This window comes from Notothenia coriiceps, unplaced genomic scaffold (assembly GCF_000735185.1).
Source record: "Notothenia coriiceps isolate Sejong01 unplaced genomic scaffold, NC01 NC01_scaffold00037244, whole genome shotgun sequence".
Classification (NCBI taxonomy): domain Eukaryota; kingdom Metazoa; phylum Chordata; class Actinopteri; order Perciformes; family Nototheniidae; genus Notothenia; species Notothenia coriiceps.
Window position 1 is genome coordinate 18,423,398 of NW_011369945.1, and position 16,551 is coordinate 18,439,948.

General features: G+C 39.4%; 1 protein-coding gene across 1 annotated transcript in view; it reads left to right on the top strand.

Moving 5' to 3' along the window:
* Nucleotides 1-16,551, top strand: part of LOC104965380 (protein diaphanous homolog 2-like) — a 149,014-nt gene that overhangs the window by 20,751 nt on the left and 111,712 nt on the right. The window contains exons 5-6 of the mRNA XM_010794336.1: nucleotides 6,734-6,838; nucleotides 11,701-11,721. Of these exons, the coding sequence (XP_010792638.1) occupies nucleotides 6,734-6,838; nucleotides 11,701-11,721 (126 nt within the window). The remainder of the gene's footprint in view (nucleotides 1-6,733; nucleotides 6,839-11,700; nucleotides 11,722-16,551) is intronic.

The window sequence follows — 16,551 nt, forward strand, 5'->3', positions numbered from 1 at the left end:
CAGATTTGCTGCCGGTCTAACGTCAAATCGGCAGCGGACCCACAGAAAGTTGCTATCATGACGTGTTTTGGACGTAATCTCGTCTTTGTTTACATTAGCAAGCCTCGCTAACACTCAGAGCTAACCTGTACTGTAGAGCACATGTGTTTTTTAAAAAGCAGGAAATAAAAAAAGGAACTCTCCTTGTGATAAACCCGCAAGAGAAAAAGCATTTGAGCTCCATACTGTTTCAGAAATAATCTTTGATGTGGTTTAGAACAGGATGGCGTTTTATCACAGCAGAATTTAACTTTATCTCCGGTATAATTCTGATCAGGCATTAGCTCCGCCTCCTCTTTTATTTTTTTCAAGCTAAGGACCCAAAATCCGTGTTTCTCTAACAGGGCTGCAAAAGATGGGTATGAGCAGTATGAGGCATGGCTACAATGGGTGAACTGTTTGGTATTTTAAGCAAAAAACTTCACAGACATGTTTTGTATAGGTATGGCCCTACAATATATTTTTCCAATATAGCATGATAGGTCCACTTTAATTTACATCAGAATCAGAAATTCTTCTTTTTTTAAATGTATTTATTTTTTATAATGGGACACAGGGTTCGGTCCGGTTTGTTTTGCAGTTCGGTCCGGAGTTTGAAAAGCCCTGATCTATACTATTTCAATAAATAAAGTATGTAAACCCTTCAGTATTTGGACATATCAGATAAATAAACGTTTATTCAACATTTATAATTATCTGTCCAATGTGTATTTGTAAAACTCTGTATCTGAGATGGCAAATCTTAAAGGACTCTTTAAGGACACTTTGATCGGGACATCCATAAATCGACTCTGCGGTCCTATTCTCTAAAAGTGGCCTCAAAAACGGAATGCATTTTTCACAAACAACTGATTTTATAACTTCAGACAAAGGATATTTTTCATATTGTTGTCGTTGTAAGAGCTTGGATGTATCCAACCGCTAACAGAAATGATCACAGCAATTTGTACTCGTGAAAGAACAAGATGAAAAGCATGAGTTTTCTGAGCAATATGCCTCTGTGTTCAATGTATCTTCAGTTGTCTGACAAAGAAGTCTTCAATCACAAAATACCAAGCAAAGAGGGGGAGGGGGGAAGCTGAAGAGCAACCAGGCAACTACAGAGCAATTCAGTCTTCTCCGCAGAGGTAGCCATTTCCTCACTTGGAAGATAAAGGGATGATAGATAATTGGATACGGCTGTGTTTTTCAAAGAGGTGTTTATGTGGCTTCACAAACACGAGCGAGTCATTTTCCTCACAGCAGGAGGCGTTTACTGCAGAGAGCCCAGCACTACCCATGTGAATCATACGTCTTCATTAGCTGATATCTTTTGTCGGACCATCACCCGGTCCACAAGGGAGCATGTCACGGTCGTGGTGATTCTTTAAATCAAGATGTTTATGAATATTGAGGATGTGTGATATTATTTCTGCTTGTTATGGATGTTGATATAAAACGGCTCCTTTTATACACAGGAGGGCACGCTTGGTTTTTACGAGGTGAACTGCTTGTCTCTGTGATTAAAGATTTGTTGGACTATAAACTTTTACAAGCACAGGAATAATAGCCGGCTGCTTTCAGGAATATGACATCTCTCGAAAGGGGTCTAAAATAGTCAACTGGACCATGTCATAAAACTAAAATGAACAATGTCATGCCTTAATAAAGGTTTGTGATTGTTTGCTGAAAAATCCAGACATTACTCACTCTGCAAATAAAAGCGTCTTAAATGTGAACTTAAGAGAGTTAACGAAATGCTGTTTATGTCATAGGATATCACAGGGCCACTTTTTATTAATTACACACAATAATAGCTGAAAAAGATGTGTCATGCGTCTTAATCTTCAACATTGTACCATTACTACTAAGGCGTATTTTGATAACTGTACTTCGTATTGTGTAACGGCCCGTCCACACTACAGCTTCAAAAACGGTTTCCAACGCGTCTGCCCATTCACTTTGAATAGGGTGACGTCACGTTGCCTCGCTTTTCGCCGAACTGAATTGTGGGTAGCAGAGCGGAGCTTTCCTGGCGTTTCAGGCTGCAAAAGTTGAACAATGTTCAACTTCTGAAGCCGGAGACGCCGGAGTAGCCAGCGTCAGCCAATCAAATCCCGTTTATGCAAATCTGACAGTTCAAGCGCTAGCCAATCAAACCGCGTGCAAGCTGGGAGAGCCAGACCTCAGTTCATTTCCTCATATTCCAAACGAGAAATTACGGTAGCAAATCACCCGGTTCTTTACGACCAGAAGTATTTACTGGGATACAAACCGGAGGAACCAGGCATGGAGGGAGGTGGCAGAGACAGTGGGTGAAACTGGTAGGTTTTCGCCTGTTTGGGGATTTTATATCCAGTATACTTCGTTTAACATTGCTTTGTATGCTAGGGGCGGGACATTCATGTGATTGGTTGTTGGTCGCGGTGCTCGAATAAAATCCCTAAGCTTCAGACACGCCCAGCTCCAAGCTTTTTTTGAAGCTGTAGTGTGGACGGGCCGTTATAGAAAGAAAAACTTTTCTGCTTTTTTACAGCAAACACAGACATTACACTGGTTGGTAGTTTCTGTTGACACTAGCAGCTTATCTTCCTTTCTTTTTTTATCATCGCTACCTCTTTTTATGTTATACACTCCGCACACTCACACACAAACACACTTTAGATCTATTCGTCTTTACACCCATTCTGTTATTGATTGTTGTTTTTATGATGCTACATGGCCAAGCCTTAGATGTCTAGCGTGCTTCAAATGAAGGGCTGACCCAAGCCACATTAGTGAGACCACCTACTGTGCATTAACGAGTAGGAGAAAGTCAAAGTCTTTTTCTCTGGAAAGGGGTTTTCACATTGCGCTTTGTGTCTCAAAGCCAAAATGGCACATATCCTATTAGTGAAAGGTCATCAAAGGAATCTGGGAAAATATAGAAAGAAACAAAATCAAAGATAACCAAATCACAACACTTTGTAGATATTTTTAAGAGCGCACGTATATTCACAAAACTATAACAGTGAACATGCATGAAAGAAATGGCTGTCAGCACTGCCTTTAGAAGGGTATAGTGTGTGTCTTTTACTCGGTGTGTCCTGTCGTTGGATTTCCCAAGATGTGCACGGATGGAATTCAGAGCCCCCTCATCAAAATGCACAGCAGCAAATCCCCTGATTAAATGTCCGGTATTTGCATCTCACTAAAGAGGCAGCTGTGTTGCGGTAGCAGACTCCAATCCAAGAGGTGCAACCTATGAACACAGTAGCACACACACTAACATGTGATCTAATTTAATCAGCATTTAGTAAACCGTAGAACCTTTTTTTTTTTACTTTACGCTCTATGCAGCAACATTTATTTGAATTTCAGTTGTTACAAAAAAAATTAAATGTATGAATTAACATGCTTATTCATAAATGTTTTAGAACATTTGACACACCACTCATAATAAATCCTCCTCTTAACCCTTAAACCCCCTCTCCTCCAAATCCACCATGTATCATCTCCATCCCTAATGTTGAGAGAGTGTGTCGTTGAATATTGGCACTATAAGACATCTGTGCTGATGTAGCCGTTAGCAGGCAGTGCATTAATGCCCAAATGATGCTTTTAGATGTCTGTCAGCATTACATCCCCAAACAGAATCACATCCTTCCTAAGAATTGATTCCATCGATAGTGAGCTTCCTCTCATTGCGAAGAGTGGTGTGTGTTATCGAGATGCTCGCATAGACATCGGACCAGTGGGAAAAGAACGTCACATTGCAGAGCTGTCGTGGTTAGTTTGAGGTTTTATGTTTCTCTCTATGCGACATTGTCAGGATGAACACTCCAATAATAAGCTCCAATGTGATCCCTCAGCAGTTACACTCTGCACCATGATATTAAAACAAGCCCACAGGAGAGTTACTTTGTTCACGCACATGAATCAGACTTGAGGGTAGTGGGGAAAATAATCGATTGGTCACAGTTGAAGCAAGCATTTTTGTTAACCTCTTCTACTTTGTTCGGATCCACTTTTCCCCATAGCGTGGACTTTTCATCTCTACTTCAGGAGGAGACGTATTTGATGCTAGGCATTAATTGCACTTTTCTGTGATTCAAAGCCTGTGGCGATCTGTGTTTGCAGCCACATCGCAACACAGGATGTTAGGACTTTTACCCATCTCCATTTTGTTCCTGCAGGGTAGTCCCTAGGTAGGAAGACATTGGCACACTGTATATTTAGTTGTTTTGGCTCAAGCATATCAGAGTTAAAACAAAACAATCCATATGATGTCTTTTTTTAAAGACCATGGGGAAATATTTTAGAACTTCTATACAGTGTCTCCCAAATGTAGGGGGAACAACATGTTTAAATGAAATCCACTTTTTAAAATATTTGTTGCCAATCCTTATCATGTGGGACTTCAGCTTGCTTTATTGTAGTGATGCGCTACCAGGCCTGTCATGCAGCCGTCTTTTAATAATTGCTTGTTTTGGGGCTGGTCTTTAGTGATTGGAACACCTGCTCAATTAGATCGGAGTTTGCTGTCTTGGCTTTCGCTGTATTAAGGATGAATGTGTGTCTGCATTGTCCCAAAACACAGTGGGATGTATACTTAAATACTTCAAAATACTTAAATGTATACTTTTTTCATTTTGAATCAAATGTGTGTAATGTAAATTAAGATCATTAATTCATTCATTAATTGAGAACACAAATGTATTTTTTACTGGAATAGCCCTTTTTATGAGTATACCCTCTGTCTGTCCAATATATTTGATTGTTTTTGTTATTTATTTCTATTTTAATATAGAGCACGGACAGGGGCGTGTCTAATACAGAGACACAGGCACGTTACCATTATCATTTTCATATTGTTTTAAGGTGGAGGCTATTGGTTGTAAAATGAGCTTGCTTAAGGAACAGCAATTTGTTAATCTCGACTATTTTATGAGGTTTAAAAATGAATATAAAAAAAGAGCCGGCTGGTTTCTGAATTAGATTATTTTGGCATAAGCAAGACAAGCAGACTGATTAGCTTCCCAAACCAACATGAGACAACAAGATCCAAAACATTTCTTGGTACAGTAACTCAACTGTCATCCATGCTCAAATCCTATCATTTCAGTTACGCTGGAAGAATAGTCGAAGATATCCTGGGACTCTTTTCATGTAGCCTGTGAGGGTATAATTAATAAAAGAGCATTAATCATTTTGGAGACTTAACGTGGAGGGCTCATTCCTCGAGTTTGCCCCCTGACAAGCGTCCCGCAGGCCCACTAGTCCCCCCCCTCCTACGACATACTCACCCCGCCACATAATGCCTCGTTTATTGAATGCCAATTAAGCAGATAAATTAGCAGGGTTCAAAGATTAATTAAAAAACCTGCTGGTTTCCTTTCGGTGAAAAAAACTGGCAACTTTCAGCTCCTTTTTTTCCCCCTCCCTGTTCAACAAAAACGATGTTAATGGTTTTTCTTGCTCCGAGGGTATTTACTGGAGGAAATGTAGTAGAAGGAATTTAGGTCACAGTGCCCCTGGACGGGATTCCTGTCCATGCTTCACTGATAAATGAAGAAAAACAGTTGAGATTACTTTTGGTAAGATATTCAAACCATTGTGTTAAAATGTACCTATGTAGAAGTGGCATATTTAATAATTATAGGGTGCATTTAACATTAGATAAGATGGAGAGGAATATCTGCCAAATCGGATCAACCAAAGAAAGGAAATATGACTTCCTGTTCTCCCCAGCAGAGGGCAGCATAGCTCCAGCACATTTGGCTCACTATCCGACAACCCTGAGGAGAATTTGTTCTTTTCATTCTAGCTGTCTCTTTGTGAGAGTGCTTCTGATAAACATCCCCCTCCATTCTAATCATCATGTCATTCCCTGGCTTTTAGTGCTCTGTCCGGCCTTCGCTCCATCCCCTGATGTTTTTCACATGAAAGACCTCTTTTGTGATGCAGAATTAAAGTAGCACAAAGATAATACTCCCAATAACACGCAGATCCTGCCTGTCCTGCCTATCCTGCCTATCTGATGTGATTGCATGGCCTCAATAGAAGCTGAGTTGTTTGATGTTGCTTTCTTGTGCAGAGTTGGGGTGTACCGTTTATTGCTTTAGCCTTGCTACTGTCGTTTCAAGGACTAATTCTTAGTGACAATATTTCCTGTTGCTGTACCTCGTCACTTTGAAACCTAGATGGAAAAGCAATGCATTCACCTGTAGAAGAACGGGATATGATGTATACGGACTATAGTGAAAATAAAAGTATGATTGTGGAAAAAAAATATTTGCTTTGCTAGTGAAGCCATTGTACTGTAAACAATGTGGTTGGGAGGCGTCTGGCGCAGCGGATAGAGCGTTGTTGTTTGGATCAGGGGGTCACAGGTTCAAACCCCACTGCAGTCAGCATGTTGTTGTGTCCCTGGGCAAGACACTTCACCCCAAATTGCTCCTGTGGGGATTGTCCACAGTATTGAGTGTGTAAGTCACTTTGGATAAAAGCGTCTAACAAGTGACATGTAATGTTCAAAGAGCTGAGAAGCAGTACGTTGCTGTTTTCTATTAGGTTGAGGCATACAGTCGGCTATTGTCTATTTTGTTAAACTCATACAAGCGTTTAAGCTCGCTTTCCATTTTATTTTGAAAATTCATAAATGTTCTACATAAATGTGTTTTGTTCCATTTCTACCATTACATTCAATTGTTTTTGCTGTCTCCTGTGCATTTAGGAGGACATGAACCTGAATGAAGAACGCAAAGCCCCTCTGCGTGGAAAGGAATTGAGCACCAGACGAGAAATGGTGGTCCAGTACATCTCCGCCACTGCCAAATCTGTGAGTGTGAAAGTGAACCCAACAGCTCTGTTTTCATAGTCTGTGTGTGAACTGTGACATTGTTGTGGATTAGCTGAAGTTTAGGGACATGATCACAAATCTCCTGAATGAGTTAACCTGATCCCCTGCTCTATGTCTGTCTTTGTCATTCCTTCTTGCGCACTCACTTCTGTTGTTGTCTCTCTCACAAATCTTCATGCTTGAGTCACACATCTTTGATTGCCATTTTGATTCATTTCTTTCATTATTTTCCCCATCTGCCGTTGTAGGCTATCAGATTTAAATTGTAGTCACTCACTTACTCAATGCTGAGTGTATGGTCACAGCTTTTTCAGTCATGTGCTTGCATGCAAATTGTTGGATGTCCAGTTGTTTACTTGCATGGGAATTTGGTGGTGGTGCCTTGCCTCATTTCTTGTTTATCCACTACAAACCATGGGTTCAGTCAACAGCAATTCTACAATAAAAAGCACAACCACCAAATACAGAAGTGAGGAAAAGCATGCATCTTAGGCTTTGATCAACACAACGATGAATACAAATATACTACATAGGCCACATTACGGCCAGCTGCACAATACACTGCACAGCAAAACAAATGTTTTATTATTTATATTTAACCTTTATTTAGCCAGATGAAAACATTGAGACAAAATGTCATTTACAATGCTGACCTGGCCAAAATGTCTGAGCGTCACTGTGGGTGAAGCGCCCTGAAAATGCTTTTCCGCAAGAAAAATAAATAAAATGATGGACACTAGGTCTGCACGATTATTTGAATATTCCAAACTTTGTGATATGCGTTTAAAATGGAGAACTCTTCTGTGTAATGGGCTGGCCAATATGGACCAAATGATTGCATTTAATCTTAAATCTGGATCCACACTCTTACCCAAAAACGTGAAATTACAGAAGTTTGACCGTAATCAATGAATGTCTGAGGCATTATCCTTTAGCCTTCTGAAGTTGTGGCCCACTTTGAGGGGTTCAGCCCAGAGAAAAAGAGATTTCTGCCCCCATTGCTTCCCGAACCTAGCTCTCTCTTGACATCACCATTTATTACCTTCCTCATTGTTATGGTAATTAACTGGCATTATTGATAATGATGATTATCCAAGATGATTGAATTCCTCACAGGGCCCATTATGCTTTGTGAGCACTGATATTCTATTCAAATGAATAACGTAATCTATGTAGTCAAAGGACAGAGGACACAGTGTAATGTCTCTCTGCACCCTGCTATCACATTTAATAGAAGTGACGGAAGGGGGATGGCTGAGTGTCAGGGATGATGTATATGTTCTTTCATTCAGTGCTTACAGTCACACTAGAACACCTTTAAATAGATCGACTGTCAAACACTGATAATACTCAAGTGACCCAAAGAACAATTTAGCTGGGTAAGTTTAGGGCACTGTTGTGAATGTTTTCTGATAATATAGTGACACTGCTACAGCATACATTTGCAGAGAGAGACACTATAAGCACAACTTTTGATAAACTATAGGGCACACAGGAGGACGCGATTTAGTCCAGTTTCAAATAAGTACATCAGGTAATCCTACAAACAATAAGGTTTTTTATTCAGTAAAGACACTAACAAGAAGCCTCATTTCTTTAGAATGTAGTTACGTTTTGTTCACTTCGGAAAGATTGAAAACATGTTATTACAAATCTGAACAATGAAGAAAAGCAGGCAACTTGTAAAACTGGTCCTTATAATGATCCGGCTCTGTAGCATCTTGAATAGTGTGGTTAGGGTTTTTATAACTTCTTAATGTAAAGTGTATCCTCATAAATACAACGTCCATGTATAACCCAGAATCACACAGTACATTAAAGCTTAGTTTTTCAGCAAATATATCAGAAGTATGACATTTCTTTAAAAAAATACAAACCTTTTTTTAAGTATTTGAATGGCACGTAAGCTTGGCCTCCCTTAAGCAACTGCTCTGTTTTTGTCTTTCCTCCATACTTCATGAGCCTGTATGTACTAAAGCATCCCATAACTCAAATGTATTTCTCTTTCAGGGTAAGGCATTATATGGGGCTAATGTTGCATTGAAAAACTAAATAGTGATGGATTTGGGCGTGGTGGATTTTGGACGTGTTGGGGTGTCTTGTTTTGTCATGGTGCCTTCACTGGTAATGCATTGCAGTCTTTTTTCTGAAATGGTATCCTGCATTGTGACTTGCAGTTTTAGGGTCTTTGGAAGGGTTTAACACACTCTCATCTCAATTTCCTGTTTTGTTTCTGCTTGATGGTGTTTTGAGGTCCCAATTAGGGCTGCTCGATTATGGCAAAAATCATAATCTCGATTATTTGGGTCAATAATTGATATCACGATTATTAAAAACGATTATTCATTTAATTTGAAAACATCCATTTATTGGAGAAAATAAATGTGAACAGTGTGTTTTTAACAGTTGATTACCCTGAAAGTTAAGTATGATTCAACTGAAAAACCAATTAAAAAAAAAAAAAAAAAATAATAATAATAAAAAAATTATCGTTTTATTTCGATTACATTATTTTCGTAGTTGTTGCAAGCCATAATCGTAATTGCGATTCAAATACGATTAATTGAGCAGCCCTAGTCCCAATAGAACATTTTGAAAGATAGGGATTTATTTAAGTAGTTTCCTTACAAACTCAAAAAATCACTGAGTTCAATCTTCTCTATGCTGCCTTATTATGAGACTTTAAAAATGCTTGAAAGGTTTAAAACGGAAAGCATTTTTTGGAACATGAAGTATTTCCAAACACTGTGTGGCCTTTTTCATGTTTGTCCCTGCAGACCTACTCAAATGAGCAAAGGCTTTGGTGCCCAACAAAAAGCAACCTTATTCCTTTCTGTAACAGGAAGGGAAAACTGTAAGCTTGATGAATAGCGTTAGTTGATTGAGGTTTCCTTTAGATTATACAACTTTCTTTCATTTCATTATTCATACCTGTTGAATGACCACAAAGGCTATGTCTATAACACGATCTGTCTTGAAAGTTATTAGTATTTGGAAAAAAATACTGTTTACTTTTCCCTATCTCTCTCAAAGGAAAGTCAAATCTTTTCTTTCTCTATTTTCAAGGGAGAGCTGCACTTCGGTAGCTCAGTTAATCTGAACTGTTTCAATGGAATCCAGCTCTTTTGTTGAAGAGTGTTGTGGACGTCCTTGACCATTGGTTTTGCATGAAAAGTTTCCTTTCTCTCTCACTCCATTTCTTGTTCTTTCTTCTCGCTGTACATGTCTGCCAAAATCATAAAATCTGCCACAATTCATCATCACACAAATACAATTGCTTATTTCTCAAAAAATTGGCTTCATCCACTGTCACTGAATAATTTATTTCAAGTCAAACATGCTGTGTCTGTGATGTAGGAAGCTTGCGATGGCAGGGTCTTGTGAGGGGGATTGTCCAGTGTTATTCATGCAATTCTAATCAAAATGATGTTTTTGCAATAAGTATATCATTTGAGAAAAAAATGTACACACTTATGTACAGTGACTTTTTTTCCCCTGTAGTGTAAAAGACGCCTAAAATCAAATCTTACTGGGTCGTTTTACCTTACTCAATGATTACTTTTGAAATTCAAAATAGTTCACCCTTTTTCTTTTACGACAAGGTGTTACATTGTATTGAAAATAGAAAGTTGTGAAAGAAACTGTGCTTTTCCCCCTCGAGCTCCTCCCTGATTCTTGTCTGTGCACGCTCAAGATGGTGTCTGATATTTTGGTGAAGCTGCTCTCAAACAAGATTCAAAAATATGTATCCAATGTCCTCAACATCTGTGAAAGTGGAGTCACGTAAGTGTGACTCGTATCGAGGTGTCTAGCCTGCAGTATTACGATAAAATAGTCCCAAGTGGTAGACAGTAACATTCTGCCTTCACTAGAAAGCAAATGAAATGTGGATTCACAGAATGGTTAGAAAGTAGTGTGTGCGAGATGGCACATGTAAAACAGACTTTATGGCTGTCATAAACTCTTGGTAGAGGGGTGGAGAGGGGTAATCAAGAATCAAATGGCCACAGAGTTGAAAAGTTGGAGAGTGACAATAAAAGAAATGGGAAGGAAGATAAGAGTTTGGAGGAGGCGCGGTTGGGAGGAGGATGGAAACGCCATATAAAGAAAGGGCTAGAAAACAAGGAGCTCATATATGTCTTGTAACTTCCTGCAATCAAAACACATTTTGTCAGGAAAATGTAGCAGAGAAAGAAGCGCTCAGTTACAGTATAGAACACATTTACTCTGCCGACAGACACCCTCCTACTGTGAAGCAAGGACCGCAGTTGCAGTAATAAAAAACAATCCTGCTCCCTGCCACTATTGACAGATAACAAGGTTAAACTCCGAGAACCGTGCTGACTGCATAGGTTCACGGTAGCTCTGCAGCACAATGTTGACACCTGAAACCCAACGTTAATGGCAGCTGATTGTTATCGGCACAAGTAGTCCCTCTGCAGCCTCTTAATCTCGCCATTTTTTCTTAAAGGGAATACATGTGTGAATATACACCAGCCAGTCAGTTACATGGGGCCTGCTAATAACATAATACTTTTTGTGAGGTACACGCTTTGCAAATTTGTTTTCCTTTGTCCACATTTTCATTTACCTTATCTTATTATTGATTTGGAGATTTGAAAATTGCAGCTGCCAAACACAGACATTATCTTCAGTATGTGCCTATATTTTCAAATGTTTTCTTGTTGGCGTAAATATTTGTGTTGTATTGTGTATTTGTGATCTCACACAAGCTACGCTAATGCCTCAACTTGTATTAGAAAAGATCCTTTGGCCTACTAATGATTGTGCTGTTTGTGTCTTTTTGCACATTAACCTTCTCCGCTGATCGCTGCATGCAGATAACTGGAAGCAAAGTTCCGGTAAGTAGCCCATTATTTATTTGGCTTCTGGATGTTGTTCCCTCTGTGTATCTGTCTTCATTCTCCCCCTTTAAATACACACATACACACACCACACACATACTATATCTTATTTGGGTAGATGTTGAGGGGAATGTTCCAAACTGTGTAAGTAAGGTCATTTTTATGTTTTGGATTTCAATGTTCAGCCCTCATATTGCTAACGGGCTGTCATTTGGAAAGGCCATCACTTGCCAACACAATTCCTTCATGTAAATGGAAGCAGTTTCAAATGAGAGATTTTGAAATGAAACAGCCTGAAAAGAAGTGTGAGGCGTTTTGTTGTTATTTTTCGCCATTAGCATTTAAATGTTGTGATGCCAACACAAAGTGATAGTTTTTATACAAATACTCATTACCTGCAATCTAATCTTTTTATAAAAGATGTTGCATCTAAATGGTTTTGAACCGTGTTTATTTCTTTATATGAGACACAACTCGTTCGGAGTATATATATATTACTCCATAAGGCTTTGAGCCCACATTCACAAGTACATATTTTCTGCATCAAACAGAAATATTAGACGATATTAGTTAACATTTTCTTCACTGGCAATATATTTGAATTTGCTATGAAGAACTGTCTCTCTGTCTCAAAGAAATTGGAGCACAAGATTCATTTGACCGATGCAATTTTTTGTTTTTGTTGTTAACGCCATTTCACTTAATCCTCTCCTAGCGTACCAAAGACCTGTATAACCTTAACACATTAAATGTATTCTATACTTTTATAGGTTTAACTTTAAGTGTCTCCTCAATAATATACGTCTTGCTTATTTTCCCTCAAGATTCCATTAAGCAGAACCTTATAAAAAAATGGGTTCAGATTTTTTTATAAAAAAGGAAACGCTGTTATTGGTTTAGCAAGTGTTGAATTGTCACTTTAAGTTGTATTCCATTTCCTTTTGAAAGCTTCGTAAGGTTTAAGTGGACTCTCAAGCTTAACAGGAATAAAGGGAAGGCCGAGCAGAACACTGTGACCTGGCCTCTGGCCTGCCAATGCTCTCAGACAAAACCTTGTTCTTTGAGGCATTTTACAGAGACATTTTGTATCGATCGCATTTTCCCCCTTTTCTTTCTCTCCTTTGTCAAACTGTTCTTTTGTGCTTGGTTATTTCAGTGAGAAGAGTGGGGTTTTCAGCTTGGCCTGTCAGGACGTGGACAGAGAAGCTCTCGATCAGGAGCAATAGCCACATTGTGTTCTGTAAATGGAATATGAGAGAATTATCCCAGCTTGTGTCATGAATGCTGATCTGAGATGTAGAGTAGGGCTGAACAATTAATCGATTTTAAATCACAGACATTGTCTTCAGTATGTGCCTATATTTTCAAACGATTTGAAATGATGCAATTGTCAAATCGCAAAGCCTGCGATTTTTTTTCTTTTTCTTCTTGTGTGTCAGTCATCCACACCAATCAGAAGTGCTGTGCTCCACATGTACCAGTCATTCTTAACCAATCAGAAGTGGACCATGATAGAAGGTGATAGACAGATTTATCCAATCAGTCCACTTCTGATTGGTTAAGAATGACTGGTACATGTGGAGCACAGCACTTCTGATTGGTGTGGANCCCGCATAATCAAGGATTTTAGCCCGCGTTTTTCTGGGGGGTCTAGTAAGTAGTCCAAGCTGCATAAAGCTATATGCAGATTAGCGCAGATACAGCAGCGTTGGAGCATGGAGACGTGGGTTAATGGAATAATGCAATGTGGCGCGCACTCTAGCCTGCAAGCATAATGCAAATATTTACCTTTCCACTTCAGCATAGCGGGATGAGCCAAATATGCATCTTATTTACATCACAATACCCGATGTGCAGAAGAGAAAGCATTTAGGCTAGGACACAAGTGAAGAGGAAGAATAAGGTAATCTTATTGGAAGATTGTGTTTCTTTTTTTCTCATGCTGTGAGAATGTTGGCCAAGCACAATGTTGAGAACTATATATTGACAATATTTGTTTTACTTACACTAATCCTTTGCTACTTTACAGAACATGATAAAATAAAAATGAGCATTCATTCTCCCCATGGTTTCCTAACACTAGCGGTTTTCTCTGAGTATGAAGTTATTTCTCTTCCCCAGTATCCATTTCTATGGCTGCAGGCAACAACAAATGATTTCTAGTTTCGCCTGAGGCTCTTTTATCATATTACTCATTTGCTTGTAGCTCTCTATGCAAATGTGATGCATGGATGTGTTGCCGTTTCATTTCCATCAGATATTTATCATTTGTTTGATAGTGTATAGTTGAAACATGCAGTTTTAATGGCTACAACCTTAATGAGGACTTCCATGAAAGAGATGACCATTAATGTTAAAGCTTCGCTGAGGTGTGCTTCTCCAATAGCTTATTAATAGACCACGGGCATGTTTTTGACACTGGCTGTCAAAGAAACCATTTGCACACTTAATGGAAGGCGAGATTTTACATTCTGCAAAATCTGCAGAAAGATGGCATAGCAGCGGCACTACATATCCTTTTATTAATCCACCTCAAACCAGTGAGGAGGGAGAAAGCTATAAAGAGATCTGAGAAGACTAAAAAGTGAATTTCAAAACTGTGGGACCAAGTATTATCAACTGATAACATCACCAAAGAAAAATCTACTACAGTATTGTTTGGTCTTATTTTTACTTGTAATCACATTTCTGGATGTGTCTGGGTCAGTGCGCTTACATTCAAGTAATCAATGCGTCTTTATAAAGTAAGCTTTCAAATCAAGTAAGGGACCTGAGGGCTTGTGGCCATAAATGTCACAAGAATGGCGCTTTACTTCAAACTGTCATTGATATGCCACACAGGTAATCTGGTTTTTGGACACACTCCATTCACTGTCACTTTGATTCAAATTAGCATTGTAATTTAGGGTTATTAAATCACCTCTGAACCGTGGCAAATGAAGAAAAATGTGATCTGACTTTGAAGAAGAGAGAAAAACCTTGATCCAGAAATGTCTTTTTTCCCCACATATGAAAGGTATTACTCCAGCTTAAGAATCGTCTCCCTCTTTTGCCCTCGTTCACCTCTATGTCTTCTCATTTTTTAACAAACTTCCACACAAGGACCACTGGAATCCTTTGTGACAACCTTGGCGGGATTTGAGTCTCAGAAGTCATTAGAGCGAAACTTTAATTCACCACAAAGTCATCGGGTATGAAACTGAAACCAACCCCACCTTTGTTCGGTTCACACCTAAAGAACCTTGTCAAAGTGTTTTCCCGTCAGCGTCACCTTCTTCTTCCAAGCATTACACCCTAAGGAATTCAGCCTGTCAAGCCTACAGTACAGTGAAGGTCTCTTCTCCTAAATTAAACTGGAAGGCAAACAACTACAATGCTAACAAGAGCTATCATCCCTGTTTAGTTCAAAGGACGCTCACGCCTCATCTTTTTTAAACACCTTTTAAGTGGAATAGTGGAGTCTGTCACACATGAATAAATATTCTCACACACACACACACATGTATATAAAGGCTAAAACATGCATGCACACACAACACACACATGATACGAGGATGAGTGGCAGAACGATAAGGCAGAGGTGACAGTCTGCTAGGCTTTGAGTCGCGCACACACACACACACACACACACTTGCATGCAGTCCCCAAGCGTGACTGGCCCTCTTCCTCCAAGGACATTAAGAGATTTCACCACACCAAGGCCTTTCTCTCTGCTGTACTCATAATCGCTCCCCTCATCTCCCAGTCGCCTTATTTGTCAGCTCTGTTTCGCTGGTGAGCCTCAGAGATGCGTCCGAGCTGGGCTCATCTGTTCACACGATTATCTCAGTGAGGAAAAATCTCGCATATCACCTTTATATGTCTGTCATATGCACTATAGCTATCTCATCTCTTATCTGGGTCCCAGTGAGGATTTTAATAATCATTCGCCTTTGCTGGAGGATTTTGCTCAGCCATCAGAGGCTGTGTGGAGTCTTTCCTCACGGCTGATCAAAATCATCCCTTCTCAGGCTTTCTCTAAGTACAGTATGTGCCAGAGGGGACAAGATACAGTATCAAGTCGCTCGTTTTTTTACTCCAATTGTCCTTTAGGAATATGAAGATCCATAATCATCTCACAGCTTTGTCAAGATAGTTTTTCTTAGCTTTAAGACTGGCACATACATGTATACATATTACATGAGGGGTCAGAGAGGAGGGTCAGTGCTGTTCAAGCCTGTAGGAGTTCTGTCCTTAAAGGAGACTTCAAGGACACAAGGAAGGTCTGCAGATGAGACGATAATTCCTCTAAATTATATTCTAATACACATATATATTATATATTTTTCCAACAGGAAGACACGTTCTGCCAAGAGGAATATAGAAATCTCCATGAATAGAAACACAATGAAGGCCAGCATTATTAATACAAAACTCACTTTATCACTGTGTGTGCTTTCTGTTTTTACTTGTGTTTGCTTCTTCTGGCAATATGGTGTTGTTCCTCTACATGCCAGCATCTATTATGAAAGCATGACCCTTGCCTAATTTTTTTATCCTCCATGGCTCCCGAGAAACAATGAGCTTTGAAGTGTAAAGTATGATCCTTCTGCATATGCTGTTGTAACACGTCCTCATGTATAAATAAGTTGGATGGGAATGAATTAGAGATGTTAAGATTCACCGATTCGCATCGGTGCACCGGCATAAACGTTCAAGATGCGTGCACCGGTTGAAAGAGTGCACATCGGCTACAGTTTGGGTTGAACTCGCGATGCATCGATTGCGTAGCGTCTTTGCATCGGTAAAAAACCGATTCATTCATATAAAATCCCCTCATCTTGTCAA